The sequence below is a fragment of the Rhipicephalus microplus genome, chromosome 5 (genome assembly GCF_043290135.1).
Source record: "Rhipicephalus microplus isolate Deutch F79 chromosome 5, USDA_Rmic, whole genome shotgun sequence".
NCBI classification, from domain to species: domain Eukaryota; kingdom Metazoa; phylum Arthropoda; class Arachnida; order Ixodida; family Ixodidae; genus Rhipicephalus; species Rhipicephalus microplus.
This window is the reverse complement of record NC_134704.1, coordinates 34,733,885-34,757,524: the sequence shown is the minus strand read 5'-3', so window position 1 is coordinate 34,757,524 and position 23,640 is coordinate 34,733,885. Positions and strand designations below refer to the sequence as shown.

At 45.2% G+C, this 23,640-nt stretch overlaps 1 protein-coding gene across 4 annotated transcripts; it reads left to right on the top strand.

The window, feature by feature from the left end:
- On the top strand, positions 1-22,610 carry LOC119174731 (solute carrier organic anion transporter family member 74D). Of its 4 annotated transcripts, none has more exons than XM_075895191.1 (12): positions 2-229; positions 6,218-6,298; positions 9,729-10,146; positions 11,556-11,884; positions 12,398-12,484; positions 13,089-13,265; positions 14,807-14,971; positions 15,751-15,946; positions 19,750-19,894; positions 20,228-20,403; positions 21,192-21,256; positions 21,665-22,610. In XM_075895191.1, exons 3-12 carry the CDS (start codon positions 9,854-9,856, stop codon positions 22,042-22,044), a joined length of 2,013 nt encoding a protein of 670 aa, XP_075751306.1. In that variant the 5' UTR covers positions 2-229; positions 6,218-6,298; positions 9,729-9,853; the 3' UTR covers positions 22,045-22,610. The 4 variants fall into 4 exon arrangements, with proteins under 4 accessions (XP_075751304.1, XP_075751306.1, XP_075751305.1 ...); XM_075895190.1 differs by having other exon boundaries at positions 9,726-10,146; XM_075895189.1 differs by lacking the exon at positions 6,218-6,298 and having other exon boundaries at positions 1-229; positions 9,726-10,146.
- Positions 22,611-23,640: the final 1,030 nt, after the last annotated feature.

The window sequence follows — 23,640 nt, the reverse complement described above, 5'->3', positions numbered from 1 at the left end:
GTTCTTGCTGGACCACTTTCGCTCACGAATTCCGGCGTATTGCCCGAATACGGAAGAGTTATGGCGCCGTCTCTAGGCGAATATGATGAAACGTGACGCAAGTCTTGTACGTTCCTCTGCCGGACACCTTGACTTCTCGCTCAGATGACTGCACAATGCTGGTAATGCTCTGCGTAGAACGGAGACTCTTCACGACGTTCACGAGCGCTCTGGAAATTCGCTATGGAAGGTGAGATTTACTTTATTTTTGGTTTGCTTTTTTTTCGCGTCATGATCAACTCGTACAAGTTAATATAGTAAATGTTGGCGTTTAACGTCCCAATACGCAATATAATTACTTGAAACGAAGAAATAAATGACTGTGGAAATTCGGACCGGCTGGGGTTCTTTAAAGTTCACCCAGAACTGTGCACACGGGCTTCAAATATTTTCGCTTCCACCGAAAATGCGGCCGCCGCCATGGCCGGAATTCGATCCCGACACCTTCGAGTGAGACAGTGGATCGCCACAAACCATTAGGTCATTGTGGCGGGTAACTGGTACAGCTTAAAGAGTACGCTTGACAGTGGTGGTTAACTGATGCTATAAAGACTACTTCACTAAAGTTACCATCAACTTCTGATGTGAAGTTTTTAGGTACGCGTTTATTAACGAAGGCGATAATCAAGGCACGTTGCTGTACCTGCGCTGTCATTGATGCATATTGTTGTAAAATGCTGGTATAAAAGCCCCTGATACAGCGCTATATATACCACAAGCCCTTAACCAACAGGATAATAATAATAAAAATAATAATAATAATAATAATAATAATAATAACTGCTGGGGTCTAACGACCCCAAACCACAATATGGGTGAGAGGAGTGAGGGATATGGGTAGAGGAGAGCTTCGGAAGTTTCATCCACTTGGGGTTCTTAAACATGCACCTAAGTCTAAGTAACTTCGGGCTCAAACATTTTCGCCTACAACTAAAGCATAGGTCGGCAAACTCACTCGCGAGTCGGCTCACAGAGACTAACCCAGACTGCGATCGGGCCCTGAGTTTGAGTCTGAGTGAGTCCGGGTGAGTGATGTTTTGGCCAGCCCGCGCGTGAGTCCGATTGATGAAAACACTGGTGAGTGCAAGTCCGAGTGAGCCCTTAGCGCAAGATATATCTTTTTTTGCGGGAGTCTGAATGAAATTGCCTTTTATTGCCGACTCGTGTTCCTATACCTATATTCATTTTCAGCATTACTGTCGGTCTTGTATCGGTTTGTGTTTATACCCGAGTGCTATTCACACATACCTCAACGCGCTTGCGTTCATGCGTCTGAACTGAATTATGATTATTATTATTATTATTATTATTATTATTATTATTATTATTATTATTATTATTATTATTATTATTATTATTATTATTATTATTATTATTATTATTATTATTATTATTATTATTATTATTATTATTATACTGCTGATCTTGCCGTGGTAAAAATATCTACCATGCTCGACACGTCAAGGGTCAGCTGAGAGAGTGATTGTGAACAAGCGTACTGCACGCGCGAGGTGGGTAGCTTGTTCTCTTTTTTTTATTTTCCTTTTTATTTATTTGTTTGACAATACATAATTGTCATGGTACGGGAGATGAAAGGCGGCATTACGAGTCACCTGACTAGGCCTCTGGCACCACACCCTGCATTATCCACACAGGTAGCCTTCCCACAGGTATAGCTTCCTATTCCATATACAGGTAGCCGTGGGCGTTCGCCCTCTCTCGTGCCCGTCGAACCAGGCTTCGCTGATTGTTCGTGTCTGGGTCCGATAACTTTGCCTCCCGCTGGTCTTTGGTTAGTGTAGTGATAGTACGATTTTGTAAGCATCTCCATACTATATGGCACACAGAGTGTTCGGTATACATCACAACACCTGCAGATGTAAGAGTGCCGAGTCGGTGATACGCGGTAAAATAGTGCACCGAGAACGTTGATTGATATGTGGGGTTTGACTCCCCAAAACCACTATATGATTATGAGAGACGCCGTAGTAGAGAGTTCCGGAAATTTCGACCACCTGGGGTTCTTTAACGTGCACCCAAATCTGAGCACACGGACCTACAACATTTCCGTCTCCATCGGAAATGCAGCCGCCGCAGCCGGGCTTACCCCCGACCTGTGGGTGAGCAGCCGAGTACCTTAGCCACTAGACCACCGCGACGGGGCTCCGAGAACTTAAATATCGTTAAGAGGTTTATTGGCAGGGAATCGCAGCGGTCAGCAGCAAAACGGGTAGCGGTCAGCCGAGCGCAGCAAGCTCAAGCACATGCCGATGGTGATGACGCCGAGGCACATATCGATGCAGCTGAAGCCACTCTTCTTTACTGTTCGCAGTTTACTGAGGATTACTGCCTCTTCCCTTGTTAGTCTGGGGTAAGCTGGCGGATAAATGATTCTGTTCAGCCTATAGTGCTGCAATATTTCGCAGTAATTTCTAGGTACATCTTCCGTGTTCGTTTGTGAGTCCCGAGGAAAGGTCAGTGAAGAAAAGACGAATTCAATGAAAACAAAGTGTAGTTGCCGTTCGGGAGTAAAACATGATTCGACCATAAATCAAAACAACAGGTATAGGCCGAGTGCTGAAACGTAGAAAGAAAAAACTGTCACAATTCGTAACTATTTTAGGAACTTCAGTAAGATTTCGAAGATCGCTGACGAGGAGGTATGAAAATAATATAGATAAAAAAGGACCGCTAGGGATTTTATACTAACTTCAGTTTAAGAAAACAAAAAAAAATCACTCCTCTAAACGGGATCATGGTGTTCCAACGGACAGGTTAACACACTATCCGGGTTCCAGTGACGTATCAAGGGGGTATCACTCTGGGCCCGTGCCCCCCCCTCCCCCCCCCCAAAAAAAAATGTTTTGTTTTTTGCCATTCATTGAAAACGCAAAATGACGATTTGCCCGCCCGGTTCTCACTTTAGATGAAGTAGGTGCCCCTTCTCCGCCCCCCCCCCTCCGAAAAAAAATTCTGCGCACAACCCTGGCGGGTTCCCTGTGTGGTACAAGAACAGATTCGCAGTATGGCACTCCACGGTGGTTCGTACGAAACGGATTACATGAGTCTCAGGGCAGAAGCATCAGAGCTGATAGCGTCTTGGAAGAGTGACAGTGTATATGACTGTCATTATGCCGAGATAACGGCGCTGATAAAAGACACTGACAAGTATAACAAAAAAGAATGCCTCTAGACGTTGCTGTTGGCAAAGAAAAAAAACGCGACATATCACATGGCCCTTATTAATACTGCAAGTACTAAATTAGGTTACGACATTTTGAGAACTTAGTGGGATTTTTTTATTAGGCTGCGACCTTTATATAACCCGAACCACTTCATCAAATGTCAACCGTTGTTAATCGCACATTTCGCACACGAAACTCGGTCGCAAAGCACACACACTGGGTCCTGTACACCAATATTTAGGGAATCGCGTCTCAGACCAGGTCAACTAATTTCGAAACGTACGTGTTTCGTACATACCGCCACTTAGCAGAAGCATCTTATTGTAAAGAGTGCGCAACAGGTACAAAATGGTGCTATTATGTGGTATTCAGTACCGTACTGGCGTCACTGTACCGTATACCATACTGACGTCACTGTACCGTACTGGCGTCGCTGTAAACACCCGATAATGTCGCTTTAATTCTCACCAAACGAGAGAAATTAACCTTTCGCTGTAGTTACTCGTGATGGTCGGTACAGATTTTACTAGCGTGCATGCGTGTTAACTCCTATAGGAGTTAACACGCATGCACGCGTGCGTGAATGTGAACTCCTATAGGAGTTAACTCCTATAGGAGTTAACTCTTATAGGAGTTAGTGTGCGTGGGTGTTAACTCTTATAGGAGTTAACACCCACGCACACTATAGTAAATCGGAATGGGGATCAGGACAGGGGTGTAGTCAGAGGGTGGCACACCAGACTCATGCCCTCTCCCCTCATTTTCAAGGGGGTGCCCTCTCTGAAAAAAATAAAAGCGCCCCCCCCCCCAAAAAAAAACAAAACAAAAAGAAATCCTGGGTACGGTTCTGGACCGAGCAGGTCAATGCAAATTCCGTGCTCTGCACGAGACATCGAAAACAATTTGGGGAGTGCACGGGCCCTTTGTGCCACTCCCTGGATACGCCGCTGGGTGTTGCAACCACTTATGATGCGAAATTAAGCACCATATTTCTTAGCATTGGCAGTTTACTAGACACAACTCCGAAACTGCAAAACTCCGAAAACACGAAGCTCTAGAGTTACAGCTATAAAGCAAGTACGAGCTCCGCCCCAAGAACTTCGGGCATCTGCCAATCATCTGCGCGAAGTATTCGTTGTGTAGAGAGGGGTTTATTGACGCTCGCTTAGTGCGCCGCCGCATTGCCAGCCTTTGTTTGCTACACAAGTTCTTTCACAGCCCTCTTAACCAAGCACCCTACATCGTCCCACCGACGCGCATATCTCACCGCACTGCCCACGCGTTTCAAATTGCCCGTCCACATGCTCGCACTACTACTTTTTCTGCCTCTTTTTTCCCCCGTGTAGCAGTGTACTGGAATGGCCTTCCCTGTGACGTTCCAGCCATCACGTGTCCATCAACATTTAAAGAGAAGGTCACCACGCACATTTCCCTTTGAAAACCTGTGTATATTTACATGTAACCCACCCCTTATGTAATACCCCCTACATGGGGGTCTTTAAGGTATTAAAGTGATGTGATGTGATGTGATGCTCTGAAACGGGGTTTATTGGCGCAAGTAGTACTTCCACAGCAGGTCTACACGAAGGCTTTCCTGTATAGAATAAGGAAAGCGGGCAGTCCTACCTGCTCATGTGGAGAAGCACAAGAAGACGTGGAGCATATTCTTCTGCATTGTAAAAATCATGACGTACCTCGAAAGAACCTTTTTCAAAAACTCAATTTTTTGGATAAGCGACCTCCATCAATTGCAAAAATCTTGGGTCCGTGGCCAAAAGGAAAGCTACAAGCCACTGCAGCACGTGCAGTCGTTCACTTTCTGGAGGAATAAGAAATAGCTCAAAAATACTAAAAAAAAACAAATGTTAACCGCGGTATGTTTCAAAACAGTATTTTTGTGTTTTACTACGACATTTTTGGGAAAACCTTTCTGAAAACATGTGAGTATTTAAGCGACAAGATCACCTTAGACATTTTATTGAACTTTCACCTTTTTTTGTGAACACTTAAATTGGCGTGATTACTTGTGTGGTTTTTTGTTCTTTTTTTTATTTTACAAACTCGGTGTGGTGCGGACACAGTTCTACGCAGTGTGGACTCATTTCTGTGTGGTGTGGACACTCAGTGTGGAAAAACGTGCACTCATTGTGTAAGTGTTGTGCTATGTACATATGTAGAGCCTTGTGTTTGCTACAAAATGTGCGATGTTGACTTTTGTGCAAGACAAGAGGAGTAGCCGGCACCACGCATTGGCACCAACCTCTACTTACATACATTTATTAAAAAAAAAAGGTCTGTTGATGCGGAAAGCGGGCGGCAGCAACCGACCCAAGAAACACAGCGCTCGGCTCCTCTCGCTAAAGGCGTGACCCGCTGCGGCACATAATCTACTTCCTCTCTACAGTTGTTTCAGTTTTAGTCGAAAGCATGCTTCATCGCTGCAAGTGTAAATACTACGCACGTCACTCAATAAAGGTTCGTCGTCCCTACCAGAGAAGTGACACTGTAATATTTGCTGAAGTTCGTCGGAGAGCTTTCGACTTCAAGTCAGTGACGCGAACATGTGTCTGCGTGAGCAGATCACCTACTTGAATTACTCGAAAGGTGCCCCACCTTACGAGTTTGACCAAATAAGATTGGATCTGAGTGAAGTTTCTCTCTAGGTTGTACAGCTGACGGTAGAATGAAGGGCTTCGGGTACAGCTACGCCTGTGAATGGAGCTTACGATTATTGCTGCGCTGTGAACGATTCTATAGCTCTTTTGCGATTCGCCGCGCATATCTGAGCGTCGTGCTTGCGGAGACAGACATTCATCGCGAGAAACCAGCCTGCCCGTCGAACCAGATCAGAAGCAAGTACTCTTATCTCGCGGGGTGAACCGATAAAGGGATCGGTGCGGACTCGAGTGTTTCGACCGGGACGCCGTGCGTGTTTTCTTTTTCGATGCGCCCTGCCCCGCAGACGACACAATAGCGTATCTCGCGTCTCGCAGATAATCAACGTGGAAATCGCCCCTCCTCTGTTGAGACACCCTGACTGCACTTCGGATGGACTTGACGGGAGACTTCGTAATGTAAGTGAACATCGTGATACTCCAAATTGCTTTCAGAGAAAAGAGAGATAAAGCGATAGCCAAGGGGGGACCATTTGATGGGTGCCACAAAAATGGTCTAAAGGTTATGTCTGCTCGTCAAAATGTGGGTGTCGGCGAGGCATCACAAGCTGGCTTCAAGTTTAGGCAGTGCCCGACACCTACCGCGTTCACGATTTGTGAAACTGGGTGCCTTTTCTGTTCGACGCTAATTGAATCGATGACCCGCTCATGTTCAGTGCTCTTGCAACTCCAAAATAATTTGCACATTTGACCTACTATTTTGCATCTGTATCAACGCTCAATCTTCGAACTAAGGGAGAGAGGCGCATTGTGCGCAGTACAATGTTTCTGTAGTACTTCCTCCACCTCCCCCCCCCTTCCCCCTTTATATTTTGAGCAAAAACGCAGCCAGAATTCATTACTTTTATGCTCTTTCGTACCTGGTTTCGCATTTCACACATCATCGTGCACAAACAAGTTCCAGCAGCGCTTTTATAATTTATTTAAAGAAATAGGGGGGGGGGGGGGGTAGCAAGAGCTTTCATTATGTGCTGATGCTGTTGTCCCTTTCTGAAGATTTTCTTTGAAAAAGTTGCAACAATATTAACAGGGTATATACTTGAGCTTGTTTGCTTGGCTTCATAACAGTCCTGTCAGTCTGGTCCCGTGTGTTCGCGCTGTTCTCTCTTATGTTCCAAAGATGTCAATCTGGGACTCCGATCTCTCATACTTCGAAGCCAAGACGTCCAAATAAACAAAATCCGCCTACAACGCATCGTGATGGGCTCTATATAGGAAAATTCATTTTTTCATTTCTAATGACTGTCACTTCTTCACGTGTAAAAGAATATTTAATATTTTCGTTTTGTGACGAGTGCGTTAGATATGATTTACAAAATGTGTTTCAGTTCACATGCAGTCGCTCAGTGCAAGCGCGGCCGTGTCGCTTTGAGATCTTCGAAAAAAAAAAAGACATTACCTTTCACACCTCCTCCACTTCAACCACTACCCGCCTCCACCTTGCTGTCGTACTTGCAATCTTACAGTGCACTTTAGGAACATTAACCGCGACATGCTCACTTGGGTTATTGATACAATTGTCGACGACGCAGGCCCTACTTTGGGATGTGTGCCGTGCTATGCAGCTGCTCTGTTTTGTGTGTTTGTGCGTGAGTGTGTGCGTGTCTCCCGTAAAACCCATGCTTGCAGGGTACTGTTGAAGCTTGACATTAGCGAAGTGGCACAATATCCCCCTAAGTGCATCTTACGGCTGACCTCGGGCGGTTCTCGTTTCGCCAAGGACAGTTTACACTTACGATGCTACTGCAAGAAGATTCTCAGAACACACACAACCAACATGTAGGGCTCTTGGGAAGCGAATCTTGCTACTCACTTTATCCTAGCATTCTTCGGCCTTTTCTCGACCTCAGGCACCTGAAATGCTTCTCAAGGGTGTGTTTTTTGCGCCGTGTGTTGAACAGACATCTAAAACGTATTAGTGTTGGATGCACTGTGCTGAATTTTTTTCTGGAAATGTAGCCATTGCAATGAGTGCGAGCAAAACGTACATCTTCAATTAACGTTTTTCAGGTTCATTGGGGACTTTACTAAGCAATGCCTTAATTAGCGCATACATTTATGTCTCAATAGCGCGGGAAATCTTACCTGGGCCATCAAATTAATTGCGTCATATTTCAAGTCATTCTGTCAGTCAACAAACTTTATTCACGTTCTAGAGAACTACAGAATCTTAGTTCCGGGTCACGCCCACTTAGGACCGGAAGACCATGGTCCTCCGACCGTTCGCGAGCCCTTTAGACAGCCCTTTGTTGTCCATGAAGACCAACGCTTTTGAGGGCTTCCTCCCAGTCCTCGTGTTCATTAAAAGAGGCATATTGTAACGCCGAACATTACCAGAGTATGTGAGCTAACGAGCAGTACTCTTCATGGAACTCAGGGCAGTGTGGATCGACGTCCGTAGCAAAGCGACTCAACCTTCTTCTCGACGGGAACGATCCCTTTAGTAACACTCTCAGGGTGGAAGTTCGAGGTCCAGTCAGCTTTGGGTGCGGGAGAGGGAATTCGCTGCGCCCAAGCTGTTAGTTTTTCCCTATTTCGTAAAAATAGAGCAATGGGTTGGAGTTATACTCCCAATCTGGATTGTCTATCGTATCGGAACCATCGCGGAATGGCAGACCCCGTGTTTGGTCATGAACTACTTCATTCGGGTTGGTACATTGATTCCTATGTGCGCTGGGAACCATGGGATAGTGTGAGATGCATCAACCGGATTTTCCTTGTCTATATCCGCCGCTCCTTTCAAGATTAGGCCAGATAGAAAGGTCCGGATATAGCTGATCTCGAGTCGGAGAAAATGTGAGGCCGCGAGGGGTTTCAGAAATCATACCTGAGGACCAATGATACCTGCTCAGGTTTTTACTGGACAAGAATACAGGTCGTTCTTTGGGAGATAGCTTGAAATGTCAATTGTTTGCATTCTGCAGTAACAACAATTTACTCGCTATATTCATTTCTCACAGAACGAACTAACACTAGACAATAAAAAAATTTCGTTTGTGGCAACTGCCAGGGACAATTTATAATCGAAACATAAACTGTTTTATTATCTGTATTGTGACGATTATGGAGCTTGCTAAATGTATTCATCGAAAAACGCGCTGTAGTTTTCCGAGCGTGTATGCTTGGTATGAATGCAGCAATCGATGGGTTCATTACATTCCGAGTAAGGATTTCGGACGTAGTGTCGCGTGAGATTGCAACAAGCATTCATAGTAATTCTTGTTGGTGTTTTACATCCCCCAAACCACGATAAGATTAGAGACGCTGTAGTGCAAGGAACTGCAAATTTAGACTGCCTAGAGCTTTTTAACGTGACCCTAGATCCTATAGGGCACGGGCTTCTAGCTTTTCGCCTTCACAGAAATGCAAAAACGGAGGCCGTAATTCAATCCTGAAGCCTTCAGTTCAGCAGAGAAGTACCACAACTATTAAGACGCTGTGTCAGGTACAACAAACACTAACAAAATCTAGATTTGCAAAATTCGTATTTAAAGCAAAAGATTTGGCTCACGAGGAACGGAGACAGAAGAACTAAAAATTTCACTGGACGTGTCTAACTTTCTTGTACCATCCTGTAAAATTCTTATAGTTCTTCCGTCTGCGTTTTTCATGCGTTTAAAAAGCTTTTGCTTTAAACATGAATGTTCACCGACTAGCCCACCTCACGGTCTTGTCACAACTTGTGTCGGTGGCTTGCGTATCTTTACTGCAAACAACTATGTGAGAAATAATGTTACAGACATTATTTTTCTAGCTCTCGTTGCTTTCTTTCCGCCTTTTACTTAGTAGCCACACTTCTTATTCTCGTCATTGCTTCCTTTCGCAGCAGCCGTTATTGGCCCTGTGCAACAGGAGAAACGTGAACAAGTCTGTAACTTTGTGGAACCCCGACGTACAACATTAATAAATCGCGATTCCCGGCCTTGTCTATATACCTACAAAACCAGCCGAGCGATGGCGCCAGCGACGGCGCAGGGAGGAAACTCAAAGCCCACCGAGAAGAAAGGAGCGTGGCAAGCGTTCCTGGACTTCTTCACGAAACCGGTGTGCTACATGATCTCTTTCTCGGCGCTTGGCATTCTGCAAGGCTGCTACTACTCCTACCTCATCGGCATCAACACGACGCTCGAGCGGCGGTTTGCCTACGGAAGTCGCACGGCGGGCTTTGTCTTCTTCGCGGACAACTTCGGCCCCATCCTTCTGGGTGTCTTCATCGGCACGTACAGTCCGAAGAGACACAGGCCAAGGTCAGTGGTACGGTTTGCCTTATTTAAGCGAAAGCCTTAAATACCTCACCAGTTGCGGAAAGTGACCGTCAGTGGCGTCGGCGTCAATAGCAGTGATGCAAAAAATCATCGTCTTGCGATGACGTCACTGTATGACGTCATAATAATGTAAGACATTGCCCAAATGTGTAATGTCATCATGATTTCATATAACATCACTTCCCTTGATTACGTCCTCCCACAACATTGTAGCTTAGTCACAGATGAGCCGATCCCGCAGGCACAATACGACGAGTGCAGAAAGCTTTCGGGAAGAAGGTGTGGGATTTCTACAATCGGCTGATAAGAAAACAGAGATGGCTTTCACCTTCCAGTCATATTAGGGAAATGCACAAAGGAACACGTAACTTTTCTGCTGCTCTTTACCGGAAGCCAAAAGATGAACTCGAAGTCAGAAACCTCCGCCTGTAACCTGCACCCCGCCCGAAACATGACCGTATGTTCCACGCTTACAATACTAAGATCGCACTTAGATCACTTTCACGAAGTAGAGTGGGAAAGAATAAATTTGATGCAGAACAGCATGCGATAGAAGCAAATGTTGATAGCTATTCCGCTGTGCAGTAGGTGGTCCACTTAGTCCGGTAGCCAAGTGGCTTCAGCGCTTCTCTCTCGATACAGCAGTTAGACTTTTTGGTCTATAGTCTTGTGCGGACAGGACCTCAATGCAGTGTGGTGGGATTAGTTCTGCATATGAGGTAATCCGCATGCACATGCTCATACCTTGTAGAACCTTGCGCATTCCCCTCAATGTGTGTGTGTATTGGGGGGTTAGGGGGAGACGGTATAATAATACAGCGCGCAGTCTATAGTGAGGTTCAATCTAAAGCGCGGATGTTTATTTGGGGTTTTTGTTACCACTTGCTCTCGTGTGTGATAGCAAAATCGTGGTGGGTGTCTTCAGTATAACTCTCATTTGCAACTGAGGTTGAAAACTGGCAACTGAGAACCACTTGTTCGCAGTACGAAGCCACGGGGAAATCCGCACGTGTTTATCAGACAGCAGAAAGTCCAGCTGCCGGAAAATTGACTCTATAGCACTGCCATCAGCTATACCTTCTTGATGCCCAGTTGAGAGAATGACCACCGTAGAAAGACGTTGGTCCTGTAAGCGATTTGAGAGCAAAAAGACGAGGTACAATACGAGAAGACGACTACACGAGCGCATTCGTCTTTTTGATCCCGGGTTAGATACTCGGACTGAGACAAATTTTTCGGCAACTAAGAAGATTTCTTTCCGAGAAATCCGCACGGATTTTTCTGTGCCTTCGTGCTACAAACGGGCGCTTGTCCATTGCCCTCTCTTAACCGTTATTTCACATTACGGAATTCAGCAGAACTCATGTGCAAACGAAAACACTTCTCCACAGATGGGTGGGAGTCGCTGCCGTCCTCATGGGCGCGTCGTGTCTACTAGCCTCGCTCCCCTACTGGCTGTTTGGAAAGGCGGACGAGGCGTTCAGCATGACAGACCCCGAGGTGGAGTCCGACCTGAACCACTTCTGCCACGACCAGGAAGAGGAGAGGCGCTTCCAAGAGCTCAACTGTCGGCAGTCCCGCAAGTCAGAGACTCTTCCCGCCCTGCTGCTTCTGGTCAGCTGCAACTTTCTCACGGGCATCGGCACTGCAGTCTACTATTCGGCCGGCACGGCTTATCTGGACGAGCTCATTAAAAGGAAGAATTCGGCCGTCTATATGGGTGAGAGTGTGAGGGCAGTGCCACTTTTGAGTGAGTGAGTTGGTGAGTGAGTAATTGAGTCAGTAAGTGAGTGAGTGAGTGCATCTCTTAACGGTTTAAGGGCGACCCTCGATTACCTCACTCATTGCGGGGGGTGAGGCGAAGTTGGTCGAGTCTGAAAGAAAGCAACCTTCAGAGTGTATGTAAAATGAACATCAAGTGATGTGCTTCTCTCAACAGCACTGCTTTGACTATATTACAGCAATCTCTATAAAGTTAAGACAGCACAAAATAAAGCTGTATAATTTGAACACAACCTTTTAATTAGACATTAAAACTGTCGTACATGCGATTGTTTCTTAAAGCAGTCTAATGAAACTACTTTTCGTAGTGAAACGTTGCTCTAAAAGTCCCAAATATTATTCAGAGTTTGTTTATGTCGATTGACATTACGTTGTTACGACTGTAACATATTGCGAGCACAGCAGCTGTTCATTGGGCGACTTATGTAGCATTGACGTGCAATTCTTACAGCAATCATGACCGTCGTCCGAGGTTGTGGACCCTTCCTTGGATTTATCATTTCGGCGCTTATTCTCGCAATCTACGAAGACCCATTTTGTAAGTAGCGACAGCTTTTTTTTCTTAGCGCTAATGCTGGGTTCAGAAAACGTGCAGACCAGACGAAAACTATGCCTTATAGTGGGGAAACATAGTCCTGTGATATTACCAGTAAGCAAAATCATAATTTTGTAGAACACGAGTGTAAGTGTGCCATTTATCTCATAAACAAGCAGTAAATTCACAAGCTGACTGTAGGGCCGGAATGAAGTAATAACACATTTTAGGCTCTTTACTCAAGCAATATTTGCATTGAGGATATGTTAGTGTGTCGCATCCGTATTTTTAACGCTAAGGAATATTTCATTTGCTGTATATTTATTGCTAATGAGTCACAATTCTCATAGCTTTTCACAAACTCGATAGCACGTTCTTCCTTTCCTCCTATCTTCTTTCCTTATTACCTCAATTTTATTTATTTATTTTTGTATTTATTTATTTATTAATTTCCGTGTTATTTTTAAGCTTCTCCAGGGTTAGGCATACGTTGAAATCCTAATCGATGTCACTTGTGGCCCCAGCAGACGTTCCTAACGTATTTGAAGCACATACAGTGATAAACCATTGACCCATCCCATTCTTCTCTACGTATTCACCAAATCAGACAACCCAGGATTTGCCGACGAAGATCCACGGTGGATAGGGGCCTGGTGGCTGGGATTCGTCATTCTGGGCTTCCTCCAGCTGATATTTGCCGTGCCGCTCTTCTTCTTCCCCAAGCGGTTGGCTGATGACGAATCTGGCAGGCCGACCGAAGAAGAAAAGGACATGAGCATAAGGGGTATCTCCTGTCATCAATCTTTCTTTAGGCGAAAATGGCATTATGTGCCCTTCCAGCAGTTTAAGCTTCCTTTTCGATCAATGTGTGTTGTTATGATAACGTTACTTATTTTACGTGCGTAGTACTTTTGGCACTTGGTTGATTGGCGGAACATGAGAGAGGTCTTTGCGTCGCAGTGGACCACCATGCAGTGGACGTAGTCAGGCTGATGATTATGATGAAGACATTTAGCACACAGCATGTCGTCCGGTGTCCCATTTCGCAGGGTCACGCTCAAAATCAAATGGTCAATACAATCAAACAAGGCTAGCAAGGCTCAAAACCAGGATAAAATAAACCACCATTTTACAAAACATAATTAACAGAAATAAGCAAGACGCCATACCACTAATTAACTTAAAAGTAAACGTGGAATGAATTTACTAAAAGAGCCTCACGAATTCAACGCCGCAAATATTTTAAGAATCCGTTCAGTGCGAGTGGAGTTACAAAGGTTTGTCGCATGCTGGAATTGCATTATCTCTTGTCTCGTCCCGACGAAAGCGCTGCAAGCTAAGTAGGGAGGGGTGGCAGGGCAAAAAACTACCGTGCCTCGTGACCTTGAACATTTTTTTTTCTTCAAATGCGCGGCGTTGTCAGTCTGACCACGCGCGCACGCGTGGACGGTAGCGGCCTCCCGCGGCTATCTCGGTAACTTGATTTTTCGGTCGCAGACGCACAGACGATTTTTTGCTCAAAACCAACGGGGTCGACGCCGGCAGCGGATTTTATGCGACACGAGCTCTTTAACGATGTCGCGCTAAAATCGCTTTAAACGCTTTGGAGAAAGCGTCACTGACGCTCGCACTGCGCGAGAGAGGGCGCCCCCACCTCGCCAAGCCCACGACTGCATTCCCCCGCCAGCGATTTCTGTGGTGGTTTCGTTGCAACACCTGAGGGGGCAAATCTGCCTGACAGAACTCGCTGCAAATGACACGTATCTAAACTGCTGTAACAAGCATGGAATCGATAAAGTACTGCAAAAAAAAATAGCGCACATGTCACATACCGAATTGGCGAATCTTGCTTAAAAGATTCTGTCTACAGAGACGTCATCGGTGGTTTGGTAAACGGAGTAGTGGGAACTCTACGAACGGGAATCGCTGGCTGCCCGTGCTAAACGCCTCCTCAGGTGTCACAGAACAGGAGCTGCATTTAGCGCAGTATCTGCAACTGCGCTATTCGATACACGAGAACGACATTTTTAGCCAATGTTTGGTGGTGGTGGTTGTTGTGGAGTCGCAACTAACGAGTTGATGACGAACTGTTTACTTACAAATTCGTATATTTGATAAGGCTCTATATTTCCTAATTAATTTACCGTCCGATTCATGGCCGATCCCTCGGGGCTAGCCAGCCAACCCCGCAACCTGAGTTAGTGCTGTGTTCCGAACACACATTTCCTTGTGTGTTTCATTCTGATTCACTTGTCTTTCTGAAGTACGGCTGTTACACCAAATGTGACTCTCATTCCTAATTTTTGTTTGCTTTTCCTTCTGCAGAAGCATTCGAGGCTTCAAAGCGTCTCATCAAGAACCCTATATTCGTCGCACAGATGTGCGCCCACGTGTTCAAGTGGTTCGGTGTCCTGGGATTTTGTACCTACGTGCCCAAATACGTGCAAGAGCATTTTCAGCAGTCTCCGAGCGCTGCCTCAGTTTTAAGCGGTAAGGAGCAAGTTGTCATAACCTTTCCCTGTTCCGCGTAGACGAATCTAACATTCGCGTGTTACCGCTACCTCTGGCAGCAAAATAAGGAGGTGACATTTTCAAAGGTAATCCGAAGTTGTTCGAGCCTATTCTTTTCCTGTCACTAGTGATAAGGTGAAGTATGCCTTTTCGAATTCATAATACTTATTTTCCGTAAGCGGCGTTTTCCGGTCGGTCAGCCGGCTTCGCCATTCATATGTGCCGCATCGTGTTGGGCTGAAATGTTCTCCCCGAAAATTCTTAGCGCAACACGTTTTTGTGAGCACGGGTCCACTACGTTTCATCACCACCAAGCAGGCTTCATTTCATAAAAAGTCGCTATAACATTACATGGAGCGCAGAATGTCGCACTTATTTTGTGTTAAGCTCACGACAGCATGTCTTAGCAGAGTCCTTCATTGCGTCGCACAGCAGTACTGCCTTGCATCACATAAAAATTATGCATACATGCGTGGGCCAGCGAATGGTGCCCAACTTATAAATGAACATCATGTAATTTTGAAATAAACTGGATTCAATGTCATTCACCATAATTGTGTATTTACATCGTACCTAAGTAGTGTCTGTACTGGAATACCATGATACTTCATTTTGAAATATCTCTCTTTCAAGTCCTTCTATCACTTTTCCCTAATCCCTCAGTGTAGGGTAGCCAACCAGAAGACTGTCTGGTCAACCACCCCGCCTTTTCCTTTCCTATTTACTTCCTCCACCTCATGTCTTGTTTTCCAATGCAGGTACATTTCCAATAGGATGCGCCATGTTTGCCACGCTCGGTGGTGCATTCCTGATGAAGACGTTCCGGCCTTCTGCTCGCATACTTACGGCCATCATCTTTGCAACGGAGCTGATAACAGCGCTGATATTCATCTCACTCATGGCTTTCAGCTGCCCTCAGCCACCATTGAGAGAAAAGGGCGAACTCAGATCAAGGTACCACTTGCCGTGCGAAATTTCGCGAAGCTTCGTGATTGTCAGGAACTCAATACCACATAACAGATGTTGTGTAGCGTCTGTTTGCTGGCATTGGAATACCTGCTTCTTACTTATATTTAGAGCTTGTCTACTATCTGATCACGTGACTCCCACGCCTCCTCTGTTTGCAATGGGGGTATGCACTGAGCCTTGATTCGCGAGGAGGCTAAACCATCGCCGCGCCATTTTGAAAGTCCGTTCGTACGCGCCGTCCTGCTGTCCGTGCTTCGGCGTGCAGAAGGTGTCCCGGACGTCTTTAGACATTCAAGTTGCCGCATGCATCTCGGACACAGCTCGCGCCGCGAGCTTTATGCGCGTGTGGCAAGCACGTGGACCCACAAAATGGCCACCCCTACACTAGCGATTGCTCTTTGGCTCGGACAAAGAGCACACTCCACATCATAGAAATCTGAGTTACAACGTGGTGGTTTCCAGACGAATGTACCACTAGTCCGTAGTTGGTCGTAGAAAAATTGACGAAACTTCGTAATATAGTAACTAGTAGGGTTTACAGTCCCGAAACTAGGATATGATCGAAGAAGGCAGTTTTCAAGAGCCCAGGTAATGTCGACCTGCTGGGGCTCTTTAACGTGCAGCTAAACCTAAGAACACGGGCCTCAAGTATTTTCTACTGCACCGAAAATGTGGACTCCACAGCTGGGCTTTGACCCGTGACCTTCGAGTAAGCAGCCAAAGAACATAACCGCAAGACCATTGTGGCGAGTAAACAGATGAAGTTTATGGCGTTTTTCACTGATAGATCCAGAGCAGAATTTCTTGCTCCGCAGCGGCGAGTTCATTCTTCGCTGGTCGAACCGGAATGCGTTCGTGCGTCCGACTGATGGTTTCAGAGCAACTCACTCCACGCTGGATCACTCTCACTTTTTCAGCCACCAAGACATTAGGTCCGAAATGAAACGAGTGGCATAGTCTTTTTCCGTCAGTTTGCGAGCAACAGTTTGTCGAGCTTTGCAGTGACCACGGGTGCCATAACATACAGAATGGAAGCTGGGAAAATTCATGAATTAGCTTATGTGGCGTGTACATAAAGCACTTCCAGCATGATCTCACGAAGGGGAAGGAAGGAAGAAAAACAAAAGGGGAGGCAGGGAAGTTAACCAGGACATGCCCGCTTAGTACTGGGGGAACAGGATAGGGGAGTATAATAAAAAAAAATGAGAGAGAAGAGAAAGAAAGGAGAGTAAATGTGCTAACGCGTGTCGGTATAGTCAGAGGCGTTCGCATTGACCCGTAGTCCCCAAAACGCACAAAATAGCTTTGAATGCCCCCGACGAAAGTCGCTCTTCTTTCATCACGAGAAGCGTTTCTATTTGCAGATCCTGCTTGGTGCAAAATGATTAGTCACTCTAGAGTTTTGGAGCTCCATCTGTCCCAGTGAAAAAAAAAATCCATGCATGTAGATTGGTGTAGTTCTAATTCCTGCGCTAAAATGAAACTCCACAACTGCGAAACCTCAAAAAAGTGCGTTGCAAGGATGAGCAGCGATCCCCGTTCATGGAGTTCCCGCTGTTCCGTTTACCGAACCGTCAATGACGTCAATGTTTGAGGCATGCACGCAAGGTTTGCCCGGCACGAGTACAACCTTATCAGAGAGACTAGCCAACTCGCTGTGCGACACCCGCGCTACTTTTTACTACGCTTCGTTGACTTCCTGCTTGTTGCGGCAATTGATACGTGTCGTATGCAGCTGGTTCCGTCAGTTGTTTCAGATGTAGCACAGGAGATGCGGTGGTGGGAGGAGCAATCGCGTACTTGGTGAGGCGGTGGAACCCTCTCTTGCGCGGCGCGGGAGTCACCCGAATTTTCTTGAAGCGTTTTAAATTATGGAAATTACTATTCTTACTTGATTTGGAAGCTTGCTCTTTATGCTCGAATCTTGTCCATTCATCCTGCCATTGTAGCCCTGCTCCTTGTACAGAAAATGACAGGGTCAGAATGGAACGCGATGCGAGCGTCACTCTTCTTGCATGAGAGGGCACGCTGGGCAAGCAAATCTATACGCTAAGCAAAACGCGAATTTCAATGAAAGATGCAACCGATGCGATCGGCGTCCATTGGCGCGCTCATAGTTGACACCATTACAAGGCATGGCGTGCTTGCGGCTCCTAGTCGAATCTACCGATTTTCGCGGAGTGTGTGGGGGTGGGGGGAGGCGCTGCAACAAACTTTCACTATGGTGCCTAGAATATACTAGACACTGTACTTTCACTATAATAATATTGTTGAAGTTTAACGTCCTAGAACCACCGCTGCCCCTGATAGTGCACGTCTTAATGGTCGAGTGGATGTACGGACGATTCGCCGTTTACCAAATTTAACCACCGGAATACGCTCCTTCGTGCTCCTTCACTTCGTGGATATAGCGTAATTTTGTTCATTATTTTATTTTGAGCTCTGTTTATTTTAACTCGGTATCGATCATTGCTTACCTTGTTTATATCCTGTATTTACCATTTCCTTGTGCGTGATCACGCCTTATGAGAAGTATACGGACGACAAGCTCGACATATAAGAGCTAAGCGGTTCAGCACTGAAAACGTCATTATACACATACAGTTATATCATTTGGCAACTGGTGCTACCACACTGCGTACTCGAGCATGTACCGAGCACATTTGGCACATTTTCCGTATCAAGTTCCCACATATGTAGTTCTGTGTTTAGATAGAGTGTTTCATAATTTAGAGTACTTTTATACTCTACTATGGTAGAACAGAAAGCCGTCCCAGTCTATACTGAATTAGCATGTCAGTTTAGAAAAAGTGGTTAATGATCTAGAGTACTCGGTACTCTACTATCGGAGAGCTGAAAACCGTCCCGTGCGCCTCACACTTGAGGCCGCATCGACAGTGTTTAGAAAACAGGCAGTAACGTCACCTATACGCAAGGTGCATGGATCCGAACTTCACAGGGTGGAGCTATGTTGAATTATCTTCAAAAGACTCACTGCTTAATCTGGTTATGTATTAGAGTAACGCTCAATATACGAAATAGCTTTGCTAGTCACCCGCTTAAAAATGTTCAGCAAAACAAAAAAAAACAAACTAAGTTTCGATTTTATTCTTCAAAAACGACTTCTGGCTAAAGAAAATCTTTGAGATCGTGCCATTCAAATATCTGCTACGCAATTGCCACTAAACAATAGGAAGTACCTTCCAAAAGAAGCACCAACAGCCATTGCAATGAAAGTGCGAATAACATAAAAATTACGAATTCTCCTTTAAGAATGGTCAAAGAACGTGTTTCTCAGGGGCGAGGCTCTTAGTCTAAGCTTGTCATGCGTCCCGAATAACCGAGAGAAAAAGAGACGAGAAAGAAAAGAAGGCAGTGTCTCCCGAACAGTATAATATACGGCGCTGTCTTATAGAAGTACATACAAACAGCTGTTGAGTGAGGATATTCTAGATGGCATTGTACCGCTACTCTCCAATTGGCTGCTGCGCGGGCTGTGCCTAGGTACGCGGAGAATGAGTGTTTCTCGCAGTTTCCTGGAATAGCCGCCGTACGTGGCGGAACGTAGGTGGGGCATGGACGAAGCAGATCGGCGGGCGCGTTGAAGACGCTTGCGCTCGGCTTCCTTGGCTCACGTCTCGTCGGTGTTACCCGCGCGCCATCTGCATTCTCGAACGCGATCTGACACATGGACGCATGCACAGACGGACGGACAGATGGACGGACTGGAACTTTGCCCCACTCATCATCATTCACGCAATGAATATTCTGTGATGTTTTTTTTTCAGGTTGGATCTTGTAAACAGTTGCAACCAGAACTGTTCGTGTGCGACTGAGGTGTTTCATCCAATATGCGAAGGCAAAACAACTTATTTTTCTCCTTGTTTCGCCGGATGTTTCACCAAGGGAACAAACGGCACCGCACAGAGAGGGGTGAGTACCAACAGCCTAGTGGTTGCACCATAAAGTTTCCTAAATATACACTAGCGGGAACTCTGGCGCTAGTGTCTATAGGAGCTGCAACGCATGACGCTTCAGCGAGCATGGCAATTGTGGCTATGACATGATTTTGCCTAGTAATCATACGTTACGTTCGTTCTGGTTTCGCGTGGCTTCAAGCTGCTTTGTCACGAAACAACAATCGCCAAATGTCCGGCATTCATAAATAATGAAGAAAAAAAAAGCTGACTGGCTTAATCTTAAATAGCCGTAGTATTTGTTGATGGACATCTGACAGGGCGGTTATTTCATATGCTTGTGTTGTAGACTTACGACAACTGCATGTGCGTCGACGCATTCGACAATGACGGATTGGCCCGAAGAGCAATGGATGGATTCTGTAAGAGCGACTGTCCGTTCCTGGCCTTTTACATCCTGCTGCTGTGCATCGCCTATGGGTTCTCATTCAGCACAAAGGCTGCTCAGATAGTCATTCCGCTCAGGTGAAACATGTTTCTTCTTTTAATAATATACTTACAACTTTAATCCAGTGTTAATAATACAACGAATTTTGTTGCATATAACGTGATATTCTAAAGAAAGGAAACAGCTTCTTAGTGCATTGACTGTTATTCGCTAGATATCTTAACACTGCATGTATAGCGATATATTCTTATCGCATACAAAAGTTACGTAACTGTTGTTTGTCTCGTTAGGCAGCGTGCCATGAAACTTACACCATTCATTCAATAACTTTTTTCCCTATGAAGTCACTAAATCGTTAAATTTTTACTGTGATAGGAACAACGATCAAACTAAATATAGTACTGTTGGTTATTGCTGAATGCTTTCACAAAAAAGATAATATGAAAATAAAAGTTTTTGTTATGCAATTGCCACATGGTGTTAAAAAAATTCAACATTTCTAATATTACAGAACTTGTGGCCTCCAGTGCAAACGGGCGCTCGGGATGACAGAATATAGGAGACGAAGACGTATATCCGCTCTGGCATTTCGCGTCCTCGATAGTGCTATATAGTGTAAAGTTTTGTATAGTATAAAGTTTTGTAGCACCAGTTAGTCCACCAGTCTGTACCTTTGCAAGTAATTTGTATCTCGATATGGTTTATGTCTGACTTACATTTGGTGGTAGCTCTGTGAAAGAGGATATTGCTGAACATTGGACGAGCAAAGCACAGGATTAACTGCTCGTTTGTCCCTGCCAATCACGCTGTTTCCTTCAGCACCTAAAATAGGAATACTATAATTCTTCATCTTTCGCTTATCCAGGTGCGTCGATCCGTGTGACAAGGCATTCGCTCTCGGCTTTGCGGAAGGAGTTCTGGCATTGTTCTGTAAGTTGTCGGAGATGCAACGCTTCAACTTTATTGGCATGAATCAACTATGTAGTAATTTACTGCTCATGAATGCAGTTTAAGTATTAATTAGCATTTATTAGAACTGGAAAGCAAAAGCCTAATACATGGAAAATGAATTATTGCAAAACGTCATCTGTATTTGCTGAAGCACATTTTACATCAAAATTGTTCAAAATAGCATTTTTAAGCCAATCCTAGCACTGAATGAACTACCAGCAAAGAAACCTGTCAATAACAAAATGAACATAAAAGCATTACAATGGGGTGCGCACCCCAATATCAAGTAAGTGCCCCCCCCCCCCCCCCCCCCACACAAAAAATAAAAAATTCTGCCTACGTCCCTGGTCTGGGCTCACAGTTTTATCGTTCTTTACTTATATTTAGCGTTCCTGCCCTATCCTCTGGTGTACGGCTCACTGGTGGATTCAACATGCGTCGTCTGGGAGGAAAGCTGTGGTCAGCGCGGCAACTGCTGGGTTTATGACCAACGCACGTTTAACTACTCGCTGCACGGAACTACCTTCATTCTGCTCATGGTCGGCGTGGGCCTCAACTTCGTCGTGTTTCTCCTCAGCGGCCGGCTCGGGAACCTCTACGGGCGAGAAAAGCGCTTCCTTGCCGACAGACGGCGAGTTCCAGCGCCTGGAGAAGTTGACCCGCAATCTTCGTCCAGAAGGTCATCCACGAAGGGATCCTTCCGGAAGCTGACGAGAAATGAGATCTTTCACATGGTGGCCACCAGTGATCCCGATTACGAAGAATGATAAAAGAAAGAAGAGTTGAGGACGCCACAGTGTGGTCACACTCACAACTCTTGGGAACAGTTCAAGTGCACGTGCTGGGTTCATAGAGCTGTAACAGTATCCAGTCATCTTCGCGCAAAAACAGACAATACTCGCTCTGCGATTTCGCCCGCCTTCAGGCCTACCGTAATCGACATCGTGCTTCTGCGGCTTGATTACGAAGACGTGGTTTGAGTGGACATTTAGTATCAAGCATTGTGCTCTCTTAACAAATTCAAACTACCTTTCAGCTCTAAACGTTTGTTGTCTGCAATGGCGAGCTGCTCTGCAAGGAATTCTTTGCAGTACCTATTCACCCAACCACTGATGAGCAGAAAACAACGTTTAGCAGGATTGTGGTATTGTACCTTGATGAGGCGCTTTGTTTGCGCATATACGCTGCATGCTGTCTTACACCACAAACTGAGAATAGCTGCTACTGATAAGCAATCATGTTTTGTTTACGATAAAGTAGACAGGAGCGGCTTCTCGAGATGTATATTTATCTTGCATGTTGAATGACTATAAACTAAGTACTTTGGTTGTGATCCACCGTCAAGTTTTGTGTGCCGCACCTTGTATTGTCAGCACCTTGCCACTTAATTTGTATATAACGATCCGTGCTCAATCCCCAGTGGCACTCAGGATTTTTTTTACTTGCATCTATCTCGATTTTTTGGTCACGCAAAGATGATTTTTCACTCACGACCAACGACACGGACGCAAACACCGATGCCGGAACTTCTGCGAAACGAGCTCTTTAACGCTATCGTGTTATTATGGTTGTATGACTTATGCAATTTCCTGATCAAGCATGACTGCTGGTCTATCCTCCATGTTTGGCATATGCCACAGATCACAATGTTGAAAGTATTAATATTCTTATACAGTGACAGTGTATGTCACCTCAGAGAGAGAATCAAGATGGAAAATTGCCGATATGCACTTGAGTCGGTCACCGTTCAGTCACTATCAAGAATGGCCATATTTCCAGCAGGTGAAAGGCGCAGACACGTTCATGTGTATATCACAGCTTCATCTTGCAGTACTACTTCCCAGACTATGTTCTTTGCTGAAAGCGATTCTTTTTCTTTGGCTGCACTGATTGCTACTTCTAGTTCGAATGAGCATGGCATTAACTCAAGGCAATCACGATCCTCCACTGATGAACTGTAAATTAAAAATAAGAAGATACCTGTCAGACCTGCTCGTTCCTACCTGATTAGAACACTGGCAAAGAGACAATAAGATTTTTGTTGTTGAAACACAAAGGATGGTATTGGCCTCACATATTCACAGGAGCCTGACATATAGATTGGCAGCATTTTCTGTCTGCATAAAAAAAAAATGTTGCAGGCCCTTTTTTTGTTACTGTAGAGTAAATCTCTGGAACAGAAACGAAATGGTTTCCAACTTTAAGTGTGTTGTTGCAATCAAGTGACATCACAAAATGCTGGTCACATGAACCACCATTTTCACTGATCTTTCTGAAACAAGTTTGGCTGCATGGTTCACAAGTAGCCTATTAGCTTTTTTGGTGGGTGAAGAGTTGCACAATACTACACTAAAAGGAAGGCC

Excerpts from the sequence above, each read along its gene's own strand:
- LOC119174731 (XM_075895189.1), top strand. Across the intron at positions 12,485-13,088 it reads AATCTACGAAGACCCATTTT|ACAACCCAGGATTTGCCGAC; the intron begins GTAAGTAGCGAC and ends TCACCAAATCAG. Across the intron at positions 13,266-14,806 it reads AAAGGACATGAGCATAAGGG|AAGCATTCGAGGCTTCAAAG; the intron begins GTATCTCCTGTC and ends TTCCTTCTGCAG.